At 45.2% G+C, this 21,416-nt stretch overlaps 1 protein-coding gene across 7 annotated transcripts in view; it reads right to left on the bottom strand.

Moving 5' to 3' along the window:
• The window catches only part of Mdm4 (MDM4 regulator of p53), a 65,627-nt gene that overhangs the window by 12,266 nt on the left and 31,945 nt on the right, over positions 1–21,416 (bottom strand). For 4 of the 7 annotated variants that reach the window (XM_040738982.1, XM_040738984.1, XM_040738983.1 and 1 more), the window contains exons 11-12: positions 19,685–20,210; positions 5,413–5,494 (exon numbers count right to left, since the gene is read on the bottom strand). In XM_040738982.1, the coding sequence (XP_040594916.1) occupies positions 5,413–5,494; positions 19,685–20,210 (608 nt within the window). Of the gene's footprint in view, positions 1–5,412; positions 5,495–12,906; positions 20,211–21,416 lie in introns of those variants that run through there. The other 3 variants (XM_040738986.1, XM_040738987.1, XR_005874333.1) reach the window with 2 other exon arrangements.

The raw sequence follows: 21,416 nt of genomic DNA, 5'->3' as shown, positions 1-21,416 counted from the left end.
GCCCTCTGTCAAGTCGCTACAGCAAAAGTCCCTTGCCTCCACACAAGCCAGCTGAGGGTCCCTCCTGTGACTACCTCCGGTCCACTCTCGGGAACTTAGATCTCCCTGGTCATACTGTTTTCCTTTCCGGCTCCACGCCTCGCCACCTTGCCTGGCGTATCCGTGGGATGGGTTCTGTCTCTCACAACCAAAGGGAGTCTAATTTTAATGTAAGAGAGTGCTTTCACGGGAGGGCAGGGTGGGTTGCTGGAAGCACGTGAACACTGGGGGTGAGCTGCCTGGAATCAAGTACCTATGGCACTACTTGCCAGTCGTGTGACCCCCGGTCGGTCATTTAGCTTCCCATACCACATCTGTCACCCCGAGTCATAGCAGTCACTCACTCCTAGAGCTGTGGTCAGCGAACTAGTTTCCATAAAAGTCTGACTGAAGGCCACGTGAGCACAGGCCAGGCTCTTTGCTCCAACCTCAGCTGCTGGACCAGCCAGGAAGCCCCCATCCAAAGCATTGCTGAGCGGTTCCCTGGGCTGCTTCCTGATAGCCACATCTGAGAACAGGAAGGACCACATGATGGGGCAGTAATTAAATAGTTCAAGGGGGCTGGGATAGAGTGGAGCCTGCAAACGGGGAACCCTTATCCCGTGTACCCAGGAAAAATGACATCTACTGACTTCGCAGGGGGTGTGCTGAGCTATGGTCTGAGCGGCACTGCAGGGAGAACCTGGCCCCTAAGTATGACTGCCCATCCTCACAGTGACTGCTTCCTCCAAATGGTAGTTTAAGTTAAATGTTCCTTGACAGCAGAGGATTGGTGTCTTTCTGTGTCCCCGTGTGGGCTATTGAGGGAATTCACATTCCTCAACTTACCATAACTTTGTACTGTGTTACCAGGGGCCAGTGTCTCCAGGCTCTCGGCATCCAATAAATGAAAGAAATGTGAACACCAATTGCTAAGTCGCAAGGAAACCTTAGTCAGAAGCAAAATAATGGTAGAGATCAGGCACACTGCCAAAGAGCATCAGGTGCCTGAGGGAGAGCCCACCGTTATTGCCTAGGGCTTTGCTTATGAGGTCTTAGGAGGAGGGGCGTGTTGCTAGGGTCTGTCCTTTAGGTGGTCCTCCACAGGGTTAGAATGTGTAAGTCCCTTCTGGCTGTGCTTCTCCCTCCTCGGAGGCACCTGACTTTGATCATACGTACACAAAATTATGTATGGATAGAAGATGATAAACAAAGGACTGGAGAGTTGGCTCAGCAGCTAAGAGCACTCATTGCTCTTGCAGAGGACCCAGGTTCAGTTCCCAGCACCCACACGGTGATTCACAACTGTCTGAAACTCCAGTTCCAGGGGATCCGACACCCTCTCTGACCTTCCTGGGCACCAGGCACACGTACATGCTGGCAAAACACTCATGCGTATAAACTAAAATAATCCAAAAATATTTCCAGAGGTGGTAAGCAAGCTTCCTCGCTTTCTTTCCCCTTCTTCTTTCCTTCCTCCCAGTTCTCAGAGGACAGTTTGCATTACTGTGAATGCACCGTCTGAGCGGCTGTCCTATCACTGTGAAGAGATGCCCTGCCCGGACAACTTGGAAAAGAACGCTTTTATTGACAACTTGCTTACAGTCCCCCTAGTCCATGGTCACCACGGTGGGGAGCATGAAAACAGGCGTGGAGTGGAGCAGAAGCTGAGAGCTCACATCTGCTCCATAGGCAACAGGCGCACACACAGGAGAGGGAGGAAGGGAGGAAGGGAGGAAGGGAGGGGGAGAGAGGGAAGGAAGGAGGGAGGGAGGGAGGGGGAGAGAGGGAAGGAAGGAGGGAGGGAGGGAGAGAGGGAGGGAGGGAGGGAGGAGGGGGAGAGGGAAGGAGGGAGGGGGGACAGGGAAGGAAGGAGGGAGGGAGGGAGGGGGAGGGAGGGAGGGAGAGAGGGAGGGAGGGAGATTGGACCTGGACCTGGCATGGACCCTGAAACCTCAAAGCCCACCCCAGTGACACACCTCCTCAATAAGGCCCCACCCTCAGGCACACATGTAGCCAGATGCACCTGCGTGTCCTAGGTTACCAGGTACATTATTAGAAGAGATGGATGGGGATAGCCCAAGCCAGGTGGAGTCCCAGGTGGCTATGTGTGCCTGCCTCAGTGTCCCTGAACTTATTGTATAGGCAGAGCACCCCCTTCGTGGTGATTTTTCCTTGCACAACTTCCTTAAATCAAGTAAACGCATTGTCAGTTGCCCTGTGGCAGAAGGCAGGGAGGCGAGGGCAGACAAAGTGGGTGCTGGTGAAAGTTTCACAGTGTAAAGGAGTGAGTGGAATACAGATCATTCACGCGACGCTCTTCCTGTAGACTCCCATTATCTTCTCTGCTCCTAGTGAAGCTTTGTTGAGTGCCTGCCTTAATAGCATGCAGTTCTGCTTCCCTTGCTTTGATAAATTGTAAAGTCTATGTAGCTAACCCAGCATCAGGTCTAGTCCATGTGTGGCCTTTGTTTTGGGACCCAGACCCAGCCAAAGGATATGAAGATGTGCAGGGTGTGGTGGTTCACATCTTTAGTCCCCGTACTCAGTGGACAGAGGGGGATTTCTGTGAGTGTGAAGCCATCAAGGCCTATACAGAGAGTTCCAGGCCAGAGCTACATAGTGAGACCCTATCTCAAAAAAGGAGGAAGAGGAAGGGAGGGAGGGAGAGAGAGGAAGGGAGGGAGGGAGGGAAGGAGGGAGGAGGGGATGGAGGGAAGGAGGAAGGGAAGGAGGGAGGAGAAACAGAACAAAAGAGGAAGTTTATTTCAGAGTGTTTGTTTTCTGCCCTTGGCAGGGGCACTGTGTGATATAGGGGACTTGATAAAGGGCTTCCTGACTCCAGTTGTTGCTCTGGTTTCAGATGAACGAGGGGTAGTCCACACCTTGTATGGGAAGTTAGGCTGGAACTCCACAGACAGCTCCGGTGAGTAGCCACCACAGTTAACTCGCAATTGTCCAGCCAAGCCCAAGAGTGTGCAGGGCAGGAAGGGCAGGGCCGCCCGGCTGGCCTTGATTTACTCACAACTGCTCCCAGCTCCGTTGTGCTGCGATTCACCGCCTTGTCCTTCCTTCACATTCTACAGGGAAATCCCGGGCCCATCTCACTCATCGCTGCCCGTATACTGCATGCTGAGGGATGGGTTCTAGGGACAATAATCTCTAAGTGAATTACTTAAGATGGGTCTGCCTTGGGGACTTGGAGCACAGAGCAGGGACAGGATGTCCATTCATCATAATGCAGACAGTGGACAGCGAGGGCATGGGGCCACTGAGACTGTCCAATCAGTAGATGGCAAGGGCCTGGAGCCACTGAGTCTGTCCAATCATTGGACGGCAGGTGCCGGGAGCCATTGAGTCTGTCCAGCAGGGAGGGCAGGAGGGAAGGTTTCCGGCCAAGGGACTCCCATCCATCATGAAGACACTACTCATCTGGCTTCCACATGCCCAGGCCTCTGGTTTCCTACTAGCAGAGATGTGGTCCTGGCCTTGCCTAGCCTTGACCCTGCCCTCTGGCCTGTCTCAGCATCCATCAGTCCTGCTACAGTTAGCCCAGACCTTGCATGAAGCCATAGCTTTGGCCAGTTAACCTTTAGGAAGCCACTTACTGGATGTGGCTTCTCCCATTTTCCAGGTCCTAAGAACCACTCTGCTCTTCCTAGAATCCAAGAGAGAACACACTTCTTGCTGCTTCTTCACTCACTGACTTGTAAGACCTTCCCCTAAGCACAGAGGCCTGTGCCAGACAGGCTTCCCTCTTACCTACCGTGGACTGTGCCTCAACCAGGTTCAGGTCAGGGTAATTGACATTTTCATGGCAAGCAGGCCAGGCCTTCCAAAATGTTGCCATTTTAACAGGGAGCAACATCCAGGTATGGTGGCACACGCTTTTAGTCCCAGCACTTAGGATGCAGAGACAGGAGCATCTCTTTAAGGTTGAGGCCAGCCTGGTCTACACAGTGAGCTCTAGGCCAGTCAAGGCTATAAAAAGACACTGTTTCAAAAAAAAATTAACAAGAAGCCAATGCTTTTGCCCAATGTCTTTGTAACTCTTAGATGTAGACTTAAGCAATGATGATGAGGACAATGGAAAAGTGCCTTTTTTACATTGATTTATTTATTAGGGAGTGGGTAGGTGAGGGGCTGTGTGGGTGCCACAGTGCCCACCTGGAGATCAGTTCTCGCCTGCCACCATGTAGGTTCTGGGGATCAAACTCCAGTCATCAGACTTGACAGCAAGCACCTTCACCCTCTGAGTCAGCACGCTAGCCAAGTCTTGCTTTTTTCGTCTGAGACGGGGTCTCCACGTGTAATCCATGCTGCACTTGAGATCCTCCTGCCTCAGCCTCCTAAGTGCTGGGACTGCAAAAGCATGGAAGCAGGAGGATCCAAGACATCTTGACTACAAGAACTACTGCATGGCTCCAGCCACAGGTGAGCCCTAGGATCGTTAGTAAGTCCCAGAGAGCATCTTTCCATCTGTAAGTCATGAGTTTCTCCTCTGTCTCCACACCATGTCCCCTCACAGCCAGCTGAGGAAAGGGTTCAATGGGAGATGTCCAAGATGCAGAGGCAAAGTCGGAACCTCCTTTGTGTATAAGGCCATGGTCCCAACACGGAGAGTTAGGGAACTTCCCTCTGTAACTAAACACCAGTAAGACAGCCAGGCCCCATCCCGGGCAACACCTGTACACTGTTCTGCATCTCCTCCATTACATTCATCAGTGTGCGTTCTCAGACTGTGAGAACCCCGTGAAAGGGTCTAACACCCTGGTATAGGATGCTTATCAAAAGATTTCTTGCTCCCAGGCAGAGGCAGGAGGATCTCTGTAAACTCAAGGCCAGTACGGCCTACATAGAGAGACCCTGTCTCAATTTTTTTATTGTTTATTTTTCTTGTGAAAACACAGGGGGTCCCAAGGCACAGACAGCAAAAGAAAACATGCATTGCCCCACTAGGGGCAGTCAGAAATCCTGTCCAGTCATTCTCCTAGTCACAGCTTTATTTCACCCTTACAACAGCCTTCAAAAGTCAACACTGTTAAAGGGCAATTTACTACAAAAATCCAAATCCCTCTTAAAAATCTAAAATTAGCCTATGCCAATGGTTTGACTTAATTCGTCAATTAAGGAAAGAACTGATCAGAGAGCAGCAACTATAAAAGTTATAGGGATGCTGAAAGCAATACTGTTAGAGGATGGAAATCAGTCAATATCTAGGGAGCAGAAACCAGCTGCATCTCCACTAGCTATAGCTTGCCTGTCTCTAACACAATCCTTCCTTTAACAGCTTTCTCTATTTTACAGTCATAAGAAAACCCAAAGGCCGCAAAAGGCAAAGGTAACACAAAGGAAAACTAAAAATGGCCACTTCAAGGTGTTTCATAACCTTACCTAGCATACAACACGGGGAAAGGGAGCCACCTAACCCAGTGGCTCCCGGATCCAGTCCCTCCTGAGGTCCAGAAAGTCACATCTGGAATGCAAATGAGAAAAATAAGAATGTGGAGGGGGCTAGAGACATGTCTCAGTAGCTAAGAACACTTGCTGCTCTTGCAGAGTCAGGGTTGAGTTCCAGCACCCATATCAGGCAGCCTACAATCACCTGTAACTCCAGATCCAGGGGATCCAATGCCCTCTGCTGTCCTCCTTAGGCATCACACTCATGTGGTATACACACACTATTTTTAAAAAATAAGAATGATAGCTTCCTGTAAGACAAATGATCTTTCTTGGGGGCTGGAGAGATGGCTCAGTGGTTAAGAGCCCTGGCTGCTCTTCCAGAGGACCTGAGTTCAATTCCCAGCACCCACATGGGCAGCTCACAGCTGTCTGTAACTCCAGTTCCAGCAGATCTGGCTTCCTCACACAGACATATATGCAGGCAAAACATCAGTGCATATAAAATAAAAATAAATTATTCGTCGGGCATTGGTGGCGCACACCTTTAATCCCAGCACTGGGGAGGCAGAGGCAGGCAGATCTCTGTGAGTTCGACCAAGCAAGTTCCTGGACAGGCTCCAAAACAATACAGAGAAGCCCTGTCTAGAAAAACCAACTTAAAAAATGATCTTCAGAGAATTTTACCTTACTGGAGATTATATCTTTTGTGAGGCTTTAAACTATCCTTCATGAAAGCTGAGGAAATAATTCAAGTCATTAAAGTGCTTGTACAAGCATGAGGACCTGAATTTGATCCTAAAGCTCCACACTAAAAACAATACAAAACAAAGCCAGGGGCTGGAGAGGTAGCTCAGTGGTTAAGGGCACGTGTTGCTCTTGCGGAGGACCCACAGTGAGCACCCACAGTCGCTCACAGCCTTCTGAAACTCCAGTTCCAGAGCTTCCCACGCCCTCTCTGAGCTCTGCGGCACCAGGCATGCACATGATAAACACATATATGCAAGGCAAAACATACACAAAATGAAATTAACTTTAAAAAAGTAATCTGTCTTTTTTACCCTTTCCAGGTGTTCAAAGTGAGGACATGGTGTGTCCTCAGGTGTGAAATTCTGGATTTCCCTGAGCCTTGCAGGAAGAGCTATGATCAACTGCCCTGACAACACAGGAGACAAAATTTCATATATCATCTCTGTGAATGGGATCAAGGGACAGCTGAACAGATTTCCTCCTGCTGCTGCTGTCAGTAACATGGTGTTGGCCACAGTCAGGAAAGGCAGACCAGGCCAGGTGTAGTGGCACACGCCTTTGATCCCAGCCCTTGGGAGGCAGAGGCAGGCAGACCTCTGTGAGCTTGAGGATAACCGATCTATATAGTGAGTTCTGCACTGGCCACAGTGATTTGTTTTGAGACAGGACCTCTCTATGTAACCCTGGCTGTCCTAGGGCTCACTATGTAGACCACGCTGGCCTTGAACTCACAGAGAGCCTCCTGTCTCTGCCTCTCAAATGCTGGGATTAAAGGCATGAGCCACCATGTCTGTCTATATGGTCCTCTAACAGAATTTTTTTTAAATATGTGTGTGGGTGTTTTGCCTGCCTGTATGTCTATTCCCATGTGTGTGCAGTACCATCAAAGGTCAAAAGAGGACATCAGATCCCCCAGAACTGAAGTTACAGACATTGGTGAGCCATCATGTGAGCACTGAGAATTGGACCCCAGACTTCAGGAAGAGCAGCCAGTGCTCTTAACCACCAAGCCATCTCTCCAGCACCATGTAACAGAAGTTCCTTGAGGTACCATCAAACTTAGACTGCTAGCTAGCATGCAGGCAAGACAGACAGACAGACAGACAGCAATCAGGACCTGACAAGCCTGAGCAGCAGTTTCTTAGCATGTTAGAAATGAGGGTTTGCAGCCCACATTTACAATTCATCTGGAGTATGGTTGATGAGCCCCCACTCTCCACCTCTTTAGATATCCCGCTGCTGAAGGTAGAGGCGCAACACTGCTGGACCAGAAAGCAAGCTCCCTGGCAGGCCCTTTAGGAAAGACATGGAAGAACACACACACACACCGGAGTTTCAGGTTCCTGCTAAACTGGTGGGGAGACCCCTGTGGCCTAAATGGGAAGGTGGGTTGAGACCAGCGTAGAGTACCTGGGCACCAGTGTAGGTGCAGCTGGCCTTTCCCTGTTAGCAGAGGGCTTAAGGGCAATAGCCTGTTGTAGTTCCTTTGTTCTTGGTTTATTCCAATGCACTGCACTGCTGTTTCCCTTCTTTGTCTCCCACTCCCCACAGTGACAGCTTTGCTCCCAGCAGTCAACAGGGACAGGGATCTATTTCTGAACTCTGTAGGACTTTAGAAGTCCTCTTGAACCAACCACTCTGTGCTGAGAGAATAATCTGCAGCTAGGCTACAGACAGGCTTGAGATGGAAGGGTAAGTGCAGACAAAACAGAAATACAATACTCTTAGTGACTGGTTTGCAGTTACATGTGTTCTTTTACTCAAAGCTTTATTGGTGGAAGAATCTTACCCTCAAACACCATGCCTACAGGTCTTTAAAGACTTGGACCTAAGGGGTTGTCAGCAATTGTGTTGAGGAAAGAAGGAACTTCTTCTAATTTTGAGGTTACTAGTGCCCTCTAGTGGAAGATAAAGCTCTGCCCACTGGGTGAAGATGAGTGCAAAGCCCCCCTCACCTATGTATGGTACCACCTTTTTCCAGAAGCCTGTTTATCAAACCAGGAGCTCAAGATTAGAGACATAAAACCATTTGCCTCAGGTCACCCAGTAAACAGCTACTGGCAAGTCAAAATCTGTGTTAAAGCTTTCAGGACTAGTGATAGTATCTCAACCTATTTATACAATTCAGAGAATGATAAACAATACCTAAGCTTTGGGTTCTAAATAAGTTTATTAAGTATACACACAGCAAGTACTACCAGGCATGGTGGCACACACCTTCAATCCAGGCACTCAGGAGGCAGAGGCAGGTGGATCTCTTGACTTTAGGGCCAGCATGGTCTATATAGTGAGTACCAGGACAGCCAGAGCTTTGCAGAGAGACCCTGTCTCATGAAAACTAAAAACAGAAGGACTGGAGAGATGACTCAGGAGTTAAGAGCACCAGCTGCTCTTCCAAAAGACCCAGGTTCAGTTCCCAGCACCTACATAGCAGCTCACAACTGTCTGTAACTCCAGCTCCAGAGGATCTGGCACCCTCATACAGACATACACCCAGGCAAAAAATTAAAATTAGTTCATGTTTTTAAAAAGCACAAAGTAATGGGGCTGGAAAGATGCTCAATGGTTACATTACTGGCTGCTCTTCTAGAGAAACTATGTTCAATCTTCAGCACTGACACTGCAGCTCACAACTGTCCATAAATCCAGTTCAAGGAGATCCTATGAGCAATGCAAGCATGTGGTGTAGACACACAGAGGCAAAGGAAACACACACATGTTTATACTTATATTACAAAGCAGCTAACAGCAAAGAGCAGCCGCAGATAATAAAACATTATCAAATCCAGAACTAAAACAGGATCAAATCCAGCACTAGCAACATCCATCCTTACTGGAGGAACACAAGTGAGACAGCAAAGATGACACCAGGGGCAGGTGTGGTGGTGCACACCTTTAATCCCAGCACTCAGGAGGCAGAAGCAGATGGATCTGTTAAGTTCCACAAGGTAGACGAGGTAATAGCTTTTAAGAACCAGCCTCAAAAACCCACACTTAGGGTTCAAAAGAGATGCTATAATAAGCAGAGTCTGAGAGCTAAAGGAAAAAAAATCAACTCACACATCTTCTCATCATGTCTCTTTATTCTTCAGAAAAGTCTCCTATCCCACAAGGTTTCCAGTTTATATACACATACAGACACAATTAGCAATTCTCTGGCAATAGCAAGGACACCAGGCACGCATTTCTCAGGGCCATGAGGACAGATAAGAGCTTTGAAGTGGGCATCTGTTATCTCAGTCATGGTTCAGATGGGGTGTACCTGTGAAATGCCCGGGCACAACTTAAGAGGCAAAAAGGATCAAAAAAGGCTATGACTTCTAAGAGGGGAAAAGAGGAGTTTGCATGTAAAATTACATTTGTGTAGCTAGTTAAGCTACAAGCTTGTGATGGGTAAGTGTAGGGGGGAAAAAAGGGAAGAAAATGCTGCAGTACTGTGTACTCTCTAAGCACTTTCTTCTGCTTCTGAAGCACTTGGGAACAGTGTCATGGTAGCCATGACAACTTGCAGGCACTGAGGGAGGAAAATGGGTGGCGCTTGTTCTGAATTAGCATTTTCGTCAGATGTTAGCTGATTAAAGAGAACCTCTCAACCCTAGACCAAAGGGGAAAACTATGGCTATGTAAAACCCAGCTGGTGCTCAGCCTTGGGCCCAGTGGCAGCGCGCCTGTTCCCACTGATGCCTGAGTCAGAAGGAATTTCCTTTCTCTGGGGTCTTTATGAGAGTTCAAGGCACCCATCAAGAATGCAGCCAAATGAAGAGTCATCCTCCTGACTTCCCAGATATATGTGACTAGTAGATGGAATATTTTCATGCGATATACACACACAAGCAGTGGGAATCACTATTCTTAAGGAGATGAAGTGACTCATGAGAGAAGTTACAGACAGGAGCAAGTGATTTCCACAGCCAGCGACGCCACGGTCTTACTGGGCGGAGCTCCCTATCACTCATGTGGTAGATAGGCCTGAGTATTACCCTGTTGGATTTCTCACAGCCCCTGACAATGAGGCAACTGTCCTAGTGGGAGTTGGAATTGTAGGCAGAGCAGATGGGCCACTGCCTTCTCCTTCCCACTGGAGGCACCTTTATATTACGGAATAAATCAAATCCGTGATTGGAAACTATCTACTTTCTAGCCATTCTCAAGGACAGAAGTATTGTTCATTTAAGAATTAACTGAGCTGAGCGGTAGTGGTGCACGCCTTTAATCCCAGTACTCGGGAGGCAAAGGCAGGCAATCTCTGTGAGTTCGAGGCCAGCCTGGTCTACAGAGAGTTCCAGGACAGTCTCCAGAAACAAAACAGAGTTAGTTGAATGTATAGGGGTGGTATGTATGTGCATGCAACTGCAGGTGCCTGAGGAAGTCACTGATGTTGCATCCCCTGGAGCCAAAGTCACAGACAGTTGGGAGCCACCAGACATGACTCCTGAGAGTAGAACTTGGATCCTCTGGAAGAGCATCAAATGCTACCAGCAAAGCCATCTTTCCAGCCCGGACATAATACTGACTCTTAGGTGCCTGTTGTTTTCCATCCTCCATGTTACAAGTTAGAGGCCAAGTCAGCCAGGACAGGGAGTTTAAGAGGAGACAAGGGAAAGCCTCCTCACTCTCAGTACACCTAAGCTTAACCAGTGTATGACAACTTACCAATGTAATGTAGATTACACAACACCACTTTTGTCCTCCATGATGCTTTGATGCGTCTTCCCGCTTAGCCTTCCATGGACTTCAGCAATGGTTCAGGATGGTCACTAGCAGAGCACACCAGCAGCACCTGGAGCCTCTGGGTGGACCCAACAATCCGTAGGATCACCTACAGGTGATCCTGACTCCTGCCCAGGGCTCACAGATGGCTCTAGGGTGTGGAAAGGTTCTAGAAATAAAAGCTCCTACATCTTTTCTGGAGGACTTAAAACCCTATTGACCCTACCACCAACAAACTAATATAGTAACTTCAATAAGACTCTCCAAGTAATAACCATACAGTTTCTGCCAGCTTCCCTAATCAAGACTAGGACATGATCACCCCCACTGCATAACACCCCACACAAGACACTCACATTCATCCAAGTCCAGGTCTCTCTGAGCTCCATTCTCATATGAGCAAAACCAACACATCTGGAACTCATCTTCATATTATTTATGATTTAATAAAGCTTGCTTTAATCCCAAGACTTCAGAAGACAAGCAGACGGATCTCTGTTAGTTCAAGGCTACACTGTGCTACATGAAATTGATCCAGTTCTAAAGAGAATCAGCTCACACAAAGGTGATCTCAGCCCTTGGGATCACACACCCTTAATCCTAAGATTTGAGAGGTATAAAAGGAAGCAAAGGGTCTCATGTGAGACTCAGTTTCCAGACAGGGAGAGCTACTGTCTCTGAGGACTGGTGGAGATCACTGCACTCTGAGAACTCACCCTTTCGGTCTCAGGTAGTGGCTGGTTGCTTTGCTCTCTGACCCTCAGCTTGAACCCTAATATCTATCTCTGGGTTTTCATTTTTTGTGTTACAAAAAACTATTTTTAATTATGTGCAAGTGCTCACAGAGGTCAGAGGCACTGGATTCCAGAAGCTGAGTTACAGGGAGTTCTAGTCACCTTGAGTGCTGAGACTCAAATGCAGGGCTCTGGAAGGGAAGTATCTACTGTTAGCCACTGAGCCAGCTCTTAGTCCCCATTTTTTTCCTCTTGATACCACCAAAACCTTTTATCCATGCTTGCTGTTGGTCTCCCCATGTAGCCCACAATTGGCCTTCAACTTGCAGTCTTCCAATGTACCAGGGGTGGGCCTACGTCTTTATTTACCCTCATTCATTTTTGCTTATTTATTCATTTGCTTATTCATCCATTCTTGAGACAGGGTTTCTCTATGGAACTCACTATGGAACTGTGTTCCAGGCAGGCCTCAAACTCAGAAATCTGCCTGCATGTGCTTCCCAAGAGCTAAGATTGAAGACATGTGCCACCACACCTGACTGTACTCCTGTTAATTTGAGTGGAACCAATCATCCCAGCAGCTGACTCTCCTGCTCACTCTACACCCATTTCTAAGTTGACTGTGTTTTCCACTTTTCCCAAACCCAACCATTTTTTGCTGCTTGTTTCATTAAGTCACTGACTGCAATTCTTGGTGCCTTAGGCATGTATCTAAAGTCCTCACATCTTTAACACTTTATGGCTATACCACCAAAGAGCAGAATCTGAGGACCATGGGCCAGTGGCTTTAAGGCTGCCCTGAGATTCAATATAAAATACTTACACCAGACAGGCTGGCACACACCTTTCATTCCCAGCACTTCAGAGGCAGAGGCAGGCAGATCTCTGTGAACTAGACGCCAGATATATAGCAAGTTCCAGACTTGCAATATAATGAAAGCTGGTCTCAAAAAACAAAACAAACAAAAACACTATTATAAAGAGCTTCCTTAAATTTCATTAGTTTTCCAAGGACTCTAATCACCAAAAGCTCAAGAACAGCTGCTGGACATTGTAGCAGATGCTAAGGACATACATGATAGATACAGTAAGCTCCATTTTTAATATTACTGCTGCAAATGAGTTCTGTTAAGTGGGAAGCAGAAATGGATACAATTACTCAAATAGGCAACTTGGGAGGAAGCTGCTACTAATTTTAAGTCTAATCACTTCCCAAAATCATGCCAAACATAACAGAAAATGGGTTAGCTATACATAAACAAAATCACAAATTTCCAATAATGACAACACACAGTGAAATGAAAACCGTTTAATCACAGAAAACACAAATAAAAGCTCATGGAAGCATTACATAGTGCAAACACTCAGGTACAGGGTACTGTAAAAAGTTATACACGGACACAGTTCCCTCTGGCCTTGTTAGTAAGCTGCCACTCTTCTCAGTTTATTACCCTCATTTGCTACTGGCGACTACCCGACTGGGATGCAGAAATGCCCATTTCTGCACACCAGCAGAGCATCCTATGGCACCTACTCAAGTGCATGCAGATAGAATTCCTATACAGCAAGGCCACAGCAAGGAAGTTCCATCAGGATAGAATGTACTATCCAAACTCACACACATTTCTCAAAGCATCTGCAGACAATGCTTCCTAACCAAGAGCTTAGTGTCAAGGGAAGGTTAGGCATGTGGGCAGAAGACTTACAGCAAGCACCACAGACTCTGCTAAGCAGGCAGCAAGAAGAACTGCACTTGCTTCTAGAACATGAGGGATTTTCATTTTAAACCTCAGAGTAGTCAACCAAGACTACTAGCTTCTTCCATCTTCTTCAAGGCAGTAAGTTCTTAAGAGTTGCTCCCTATAATCTCCACAACAAACTGAGGTAGAAAGGGGTGGGTGTGTATGTTGGTTTTACAAGTGAGAAAAGCTGAAGCTTACAACTTTCAGACTATGCTACAAGCTGCTGGGTTCATCTTTCTTTATCCAAGAGGTACCAGTTCACAGCAAGACACAGTCAGTCTTGTTCAGATGCTGACTGAGAAACTTATACTGTGCCAAATGCTGAGAAGGCCAAGCACATTGCATTTTCTACTGTTATTTTAAAGGGGTGGGGTAGCAGTCTTACTGAAAGGGAGTGAACACTATGGAGAAAACAAGTGGGCATAAATTCCTCAGTGCTCAGACAAATAAAATGTGAACTAATCTGCACCCCATCACACACACAAAGGAAGCTCTGACTTCACAGCCTCCCTCCTCCCTCCTCCCTCCCAAGCTCATGGTCCTCTGCAAACACAACATTGCTCAGGACTGGCTGAAAAAGGATCATCTATAAGTACAATGCAGTTCTAACTGTCCAGAGTGACAGATGGCCTCTGGCATAAAAGTAACATCCAAATGAAGCTAACTTCGAACTAGGAGAGCGTAAAAGTAAGGGCGGGAGGGAGGGACAATGTCTATACACATCCAAGTACTTGCTGTTTAGAAATACAAAGTGCCTTTGGGTAACACAAGCTCAGATTGTCCCTCAAGTGTCACAACACAATGTTGCTCTTCAGTAAAGTACCTGCCAAACTCTAAAATCACTCAAGGAACTGTCCTGGTAGCTAGCACCAATTGCCTTTTAGCTTATCTCTGACTCCTCCATCTCAGGAAATGGGGAGTTCTACTGACTGCTGTACTCCTAGAAGGGACTAGAGGCTCCTATGCAAACACAAAGAAGCAGGGAAAGCAGCACCATGATGTAAGGTCGGTTTCTGTAACATCAGTCATTCAAAAGGCTACTGAGGATGGGTATGGTGGCAGATGCCTTTAGGTCTAGCACTCAGAAGGCAGAGACAAGCAGATCTCTGTGCATGTGAGGACAGCCTGGTCTACAATGCAAGTTCTAGGTCAACCAAGGGCTACACAGAGAGACTCTGTCTCTTCAAAAAAAAAGGGGGGGGGGCACTATTACAGGAAGATCAGATATAATTTATAGAATTTCTTTACCAATGCCACATTCACCAAAAATGGCATTACTTGGGATTGCACATTTATTACATCAAAGGATCTCAAAATGCCTACAAGACATTCTCCCACAGGAGAGGAAGGCTGGCAGCTCCTTTAAAGGAAGCAGAGTTAACTGCAGACAATGCAGAGCTGTCAACAGAAAGAACATCTCCAAACAAACAGGAAACTGTTCCCAAGCAAGTCTAGGGAATCACTTTAACGACTGGTCTCAGATGCTCATTTCCAGTTTAGCCCTAGAGGGATGGCTCAACAGTTCCTCTGTAAGCTTAACTGCAATTATCTGCTCATAAATCTAAGGGATCTGGTGACATAACCTCACCATTCCCTATGGCAGTGCAAACTTCCACCCACCTGTAAACATTGCACACTTTACTTTTGGCACAGAGGGCAGCTTCCAGGTTTGTCTTTGAAGTGAAGACTCTAAACAGCTAATTCTTTATCTAAAGATTTTTAGCAAAGGTAGCATCAATCTAGATAGTGTGCCCATACACGAATGGTTGGAGGCATCAGAAAATTATCTTTAGACTGAAACAACAATTTAGGCTAAAATAAAATAACAGTCACAGTATCTAAAGCCATGTACTTCTGAATTTCACAGAACAACATGGGAACAGGAAAAAAACAAACAGGTAACATTAAGGAACTGGGAACATTCACCAATTTCTCAATTGTAACTTTTCAAGGGAACTATTACATTGAACTGACACATAAATGTTACAAGTGATCCTGGCTTTCAGAATAAATTCTTTCAAACCATGCAAAGTATCACATACACCTACATATACACAAACAATTAATATATATCACACAATCACAAATGCTTGGCAGCAAACTGTGCTATTACACAATTCTGTGGCAGTTAGGAGGCTGGCCTGGCTGCTCCAATCTACCAGTTCCAACCTTCACTGGGAAATTTACGACATCCTAGATGGGCCAGGGAGGCAATAACACCTTTTTGCAGGCTTGGTCTGAACTTCTAGTCTGAACTTCTTTACCAATGCCACATTCACCAAAAATGGCATTACTTGGGATTGCACATTTATTACATCAAAGAATCTCCAAATGCCTACAAGACATTCTCCCGCAGGAGAGGAAGGCTGGCAGCTCCTCTAAAGGAAGCACAGAGTTAACAGCAAGCAGGCAATGCAGAGCTGTCAACAGAAAGAACATCTCCAAACAAACAGGAAACTGTTCCCAAGCAAGTCTAGGGAGTCACTTTAACTACTGGTCTCAGAAGCATACCAACAGTCATGAAGTCCTGTGTAAGGAACACACTAATAATCTGTCATCTCTGTTCTGCACTTCTGTCTAAGATAGCATGGTCACAAATACTAACATAAATGACAACCAAAGTTAAGAAATTTAACCAGCACATGCCAATAATCCCAACACTCGAGGGGCAAAAGCAGGAAGATCACTGCAAGGTTGAAGCAGCCTGAGAAGCAGGATGAAGCCCAGGGCAGTCATAGCTGAAGGGCAAGACCCTGCCCCAAAAATTAAGAGGAACATTGGGATGAAGTAAAACGACTTACTTTAACACAATCTGTTTTGAATATAGTGCTTGGAACTGAAAATCCTAAAGACCCAATTCCACTCAGAAGGAGGTCCATGTCCTGGCTAGGAAATGACTGGAGTCCAGGGCTGGATGCATCACAGACTGTTCTGAAGCAGGGGTTGTGATTGATGACATCTGTGGTAACCTCTATGCTACTTTGTTATTCTCACTGCCATCAAGATGTGGATAAAGATGTCTGTTATCAGTCTCTCAACGAGGCTGCACATCAAGCCAAACAGGAGCTGCAGGAGATCTGTAATAGCAATGACTTGACCACTGAGAAAAGGCAAATCCTACTTAAGTTTGCTACAATTAGTCAAATTATCAACTAGGAACAATGACAAGATATGGCTAGGAAAGAGCGCCTTTGGGAACTGGTGATCTGAGTGAGAATGGCCCACACAAGCTCATGTTTGAATATTTGGGAAGGATTAGGAGATGTGGCCTTGTTGGGAGAGTTGTGTTACAGGTGAAGGCTTTAGGGTTTCAAAAGTCCATGCCATTCCTGGGGTTCTCTCTCTGCCTCCTACTTACAGATCAAGATGTGAAGCTCTCAGCTGTTCCAGAAATTATGAATGCACCCTCTGAAACCATAAACCCAGTAAAATGCTTTCTTCTAAACTCTGCTTTGGTTTGGAGTGTTTTGTCACTGCAACTAAAGAGTAGCCAAGATACCAACCAGATGGTACCAGGAAGTGGGCCATTGCTGTGAAAGACTTGACCATTGTTGTTTTTTTTGTTTGTTTGTTTTTGTTTTTTGGGTTGTTTTTTTTTTTGGAGAAATGTGAAAAACTGGAATTTTGGACTAAGAAAGTGGTTAAAGCCTGGAAGATAGTAGTGCCAAGATCTGTGGAAGCCTAGTTCAAGAGGTTTCAGAGGATAACAATATTAGCAACTAGGATAAAGACTATTCTTGGGAAGTCTTGGTAAAGAAAGTGGCTACCTTCTTCTGCCCATGTCCTAAGAATCTGCTTAACCCTAAAGTGAAAAGGAATAGATTAATTCCTTTGACAGGAGACTTCCAAATAGCCAAATGCTGACTCTGGAGCACAGTTATTATTAACTGTTGTTATGCATATGGGGCAGAGAAACTATAACAGACATAGCTTCAAGGAAAGAACAGCAGGGAAGTTAATGTTGGGAACCAAGGCTTGCGCTCATAGAGGTAGAGATTAAGGAGAGTCCTGATCTGAAATGGAAAAATGCCCTCAGGATAAAATCCCACCCACCTGAGCTTCCAACTTGTGAAAGGAAAAGGCCCAAGGAATTTCCAGCTCCTAAAAAGTAACAACAAAGAAAAATCACAGCAAATGTGACTCAAAGAAGCCAGGTTCCTCCTAAGCAGGCAGCAGAACTTGGCAGTGTCATCTGGCTTTCGAGTCATGAAGGATACAGAAGTAAAGGAGTTGAGGACTCTTCCTCCACAGTTAAGGAACACCACTGAGGAGACTGTATATGTGGAGGTATCAGAGCCATGTGGTATCTGCCAAGGAGAGTTGCACACAAGACATGGAGTCAGAGGAAGTATGTTGAGTCAGCAAAGCAAGAAGGGTGGCTTTAGCTAAGCTCTCTGACATCAAGACATGGATGGAGTTACAGGGTTTGGAATCTGCTCTACTGAGTTTCAGTCTTGCTTTGGTTCATATTTCCTCACTCTACCCAGAATACAACTTTTTAGGATGGTGATGTATATTCTGTCCCATTGTGTGTTAGAAGAATATACTTTGCTCTTTTGATTTTGGTTTCAAAGACTCTGACTTGACTTTTAAGTTATGTCAAAACTAAAAGACTATGAGAAATGTTGATTATAATATGGCCAAAGTCTATAGGGGATAGGGAGTGGAATGTGGAGGTTTACATGAGAATGGCTACCATATACTCATGTTTGAATACTTGTCCCTCAGGTGGTGGAACTGTTGGAATAAGTATGAAACTGGGAGCAAGTTTTGGGGTTTTCCAGGGTTCTTTCTCTGCCTCCTACTTTCTCTCAGCTGTTCTGCCATTATGGATTCTAACCCTCTCAAAAGACAAGCCCAATTAAATGCTTTTATACTTTGCCTTGGTCATGGTGTTGTCACAGCAACTGAAGAATAACTATGGCCAGCGGTGGTGGCACACACTTTTAATCGCAGCATTCAGAGGGGAAAAGCAGATTCCTGAGTTCCAGGCCAGCCTAGTCTACAGAGCTAGTACCAGCACAGCTGGGACTGTTACACAGAGAAACCCTGTCTTGAAAAACAGCCCCCGCCCCCCCCAAAAGTAACTACTACAACTAATCCAATGGGCATTTGGTGGAGTCCGACTACTGGTAGAGCAGTGGGGTAGAAGGGAACATAAGGTCAATGCAAAATACACATGCTAACATACCTCCCCTTAGCAATAATTATAGAAGTCCCAATGGTCCTGGTCCAGAAGGGACATCATGGGATTGGATACCATGTATCTCCCCATTTCTGACAGCAGAAGATATAGGAAAGAAAGGCTGGGACAGCTAATGTCCCCCAAGTTCAATAGTAGTAGAGACTTGGGTCTTTAAAAAGATATGTTCATATCCCTGGGGAAACACCAACATCCCCCATGGTTTCAGCAGACATAGATAGGTACAAGGGCTTCAGTTTGAAGATCTTTGGTTTGTATATTGCTATTATATTGATATGGTCTAAAACGACTAAGCAGAATTAAAGATCAATTTGTTTCCCTCCCTTTTCACGGATGCTATGCTCCCTCTTCTCTCCACTTGTTCAAACCTTATCATAAGCCATTACGTCAAAGTGTAAACAATTCTAGAGGAACAGTACAAAAACACCTAGCCAGTTTCCAGGAGACAAAGTGTTGGCTACAAAGTTTGTACCTTCTTTTTGCTGTGCAGAGATGATCTAAAGCTGAGAGATTTCACCTGGGCATGGTAGGACAGACTGTATGCATAGCAAGGAGATGGGAGAGACAGGGTGATCAGGAGTTGAAGTCATCCTTCAACTAATACATAGTAAGTAACTACATAGTAAGTAACTAATCAGATTTGTTTCTTCGGTGCTGGCCCTAGTATTTTTCTAGTAACTACCTTAGATTTTGATGCCCCAGAACATTACATAACAGCAGGGTAGAGAATAAAATAAACTAACTGCATTAATTTGGCAAGTGAACATAAGAATGCATTGTTATATTTCTATTGGTATTATTCCTTCTCAGAGTTAAGATCTGGAAGGAGAACAAAGCGATTTATGTATCTCCTTATGTTAATGAAACCCTCAAACTGATCTTCTAAAATGCCACAGATGCTTATATAAATAAACACACACAATGGGTCACACTCATAAAAGATGCTCAATACTGATTTTTTTAAAAACAAGGTCTCATATGGCCCAGACTGCCATCAAATTAGGTGATCTTCTGCTCCTGCCTCCAACAATACTGATTTTTGAGAAATGACCTGATCCTAATATTTCTCTGCAACTGACTCGGCTATGCTATAAAAACTTTAATAACCAATTGAATCTGTTTCTTACAGGAAGGACATGAAGCCCCAGTCTTCTTTAATCTTCTGGCACATTGGAAACAAGTCGTTAGATGGCTCGTCCTCCCATGAATAATATTTCCATCCCGAGGCCTTTTTTCACATAAACTACACAGTTTCAAAATATTGTGATAATCTTCCATACTTTCTGTATCTATTTTCTGTTCGGAAAGGATATCTGCTTGTTCTCTCATGCTTGAGATGGTCTCTTGGCTTTCAGAACTATGAGCCAAATCCAAAAATTTCACTGAGTTACAAGGGTCAAACTTGGCATTTTCTTCCTTTAAATATGTATCTTTCGGCCTAACAACTGGAGCTGAGATGGTTCTCCGACAATCAGGGACATCAATTCCTTCATTATCTTTCTTTTCATGTATGGCAGTGATATTAGATGTGGAGAGAGAATGAGTTAATTTAGAACAATCCGAATACCAATCCTTCCTCAAGGCCCAGCAACGAAAACAGTATCTCTTGCTTGGAGAATTAAACTTCTTGCACTCCGTACACTGCCACTCATCCTATAAGAGGTTAAGTGAAGCCAATTAAAACTGTGGTAAAAAACAGATGCTATGTTCACCCTCACCACAGAAAAAACAAAACAGGAAAATAGTCTAAATTCTCATTTTACTAAGTATTTGTCTAGACATCTCATACCAGTGATCCAATCCGAGACCTCAAAAAATTCTACACTCACATGGAAGGAAATCTTCAGAAGTTTCATGCTGATAGTGCCACAACTGTTCTTTTTTGTTTTGGGTTTTTTGTGTGTGTGTGTGTGGGTGGGTGGGTGGGGGTTTGAGACAGGGTTTCTCTGTATTGTTTTGGAGGCTGTCCTGGAACTCGCTCTGTAGACCAGGCTGGCCTTGAACTCAGAGATCCACCTGCCTCTACCTCCTGCCTCTACCTCCTGCAATCTTGTCTGAAATGCTATATAAACACGCAAGACTGTCAGAATAATTTGGAATTCATAACTGATAGTATGCTACAGCTTAATTGCCATTTCTTTTTTTATAGTATATAAAATAACAGGGCTCATTAAGTCCAATGGAATTTTTGATTTGATGAAATATCTATTTGCTTAATAGCTTTTCTGTGCCCAAGTGTCACAGAAGTTTGGCTAAAATGAGAACATTATCTCAGCTATGTGTATTATGGTTAAGAACTCATATTAGACCAATTACGTTCCATTTTATCACTTATTTTTGTAAAGAGAGACAATTTACAAGGAATTACCATAACAGTCAACAGTAGTAGGGATAGAGGGTGAGAATCCACATCAGGGACAACCTAAAGTTTTATCCCCAAACAGCAAAATGTGAAAAACTCTTTTTATTTAACTCCTAGCATCTGTTTCCACAGTGAGTAAGCTACAGGGGAAACTTGATTTAAAGACAAAAACAAAAACAAACTTGGGGCTGGAGAAATGGCTCAGAGGTTAAGAGCACTGGCTGATCTTCCAGAAGCCCCAAGTTCAATTCCAACAACCATATGGTGGGTCATGACAATTTGTTATGGGATCTGATGCCCTCTTCTGGTGTACAGGCATACATGCAGACAGAGCATTTGTATACATACAAATTAAATCTTTTTTTTTTTAAGAAAAATTAGACATTAAGGTTGATTTAACTTGCCACTTGGCAACAACCATAAGACCTATTACCTAAAAGCTTAATATCAACTCTTCTTTAGTAACCCTTCATTTACATTAACTGTGTGGGAATTAA

Source organism: Mesocricetus auratus, unplaced genomic scaffold, assembly GCF_017639785.1.
Source record: "Mesocricetus auratus isolate SY011 unplaced genomic scaffold, BCM_Maur_2.0 Super-Scaffold_100676, whole genome shotgun sequence".
Lineage (NCBI taxonomy): Eukaryota > Metazoa > Chordata > Mammalia > Rodentia > Cricetidae > Mesocricetus > Mesocricetus auratus.
This window is presented reverse-complemented; position numbering and strand designations above follow the sequence as displayed.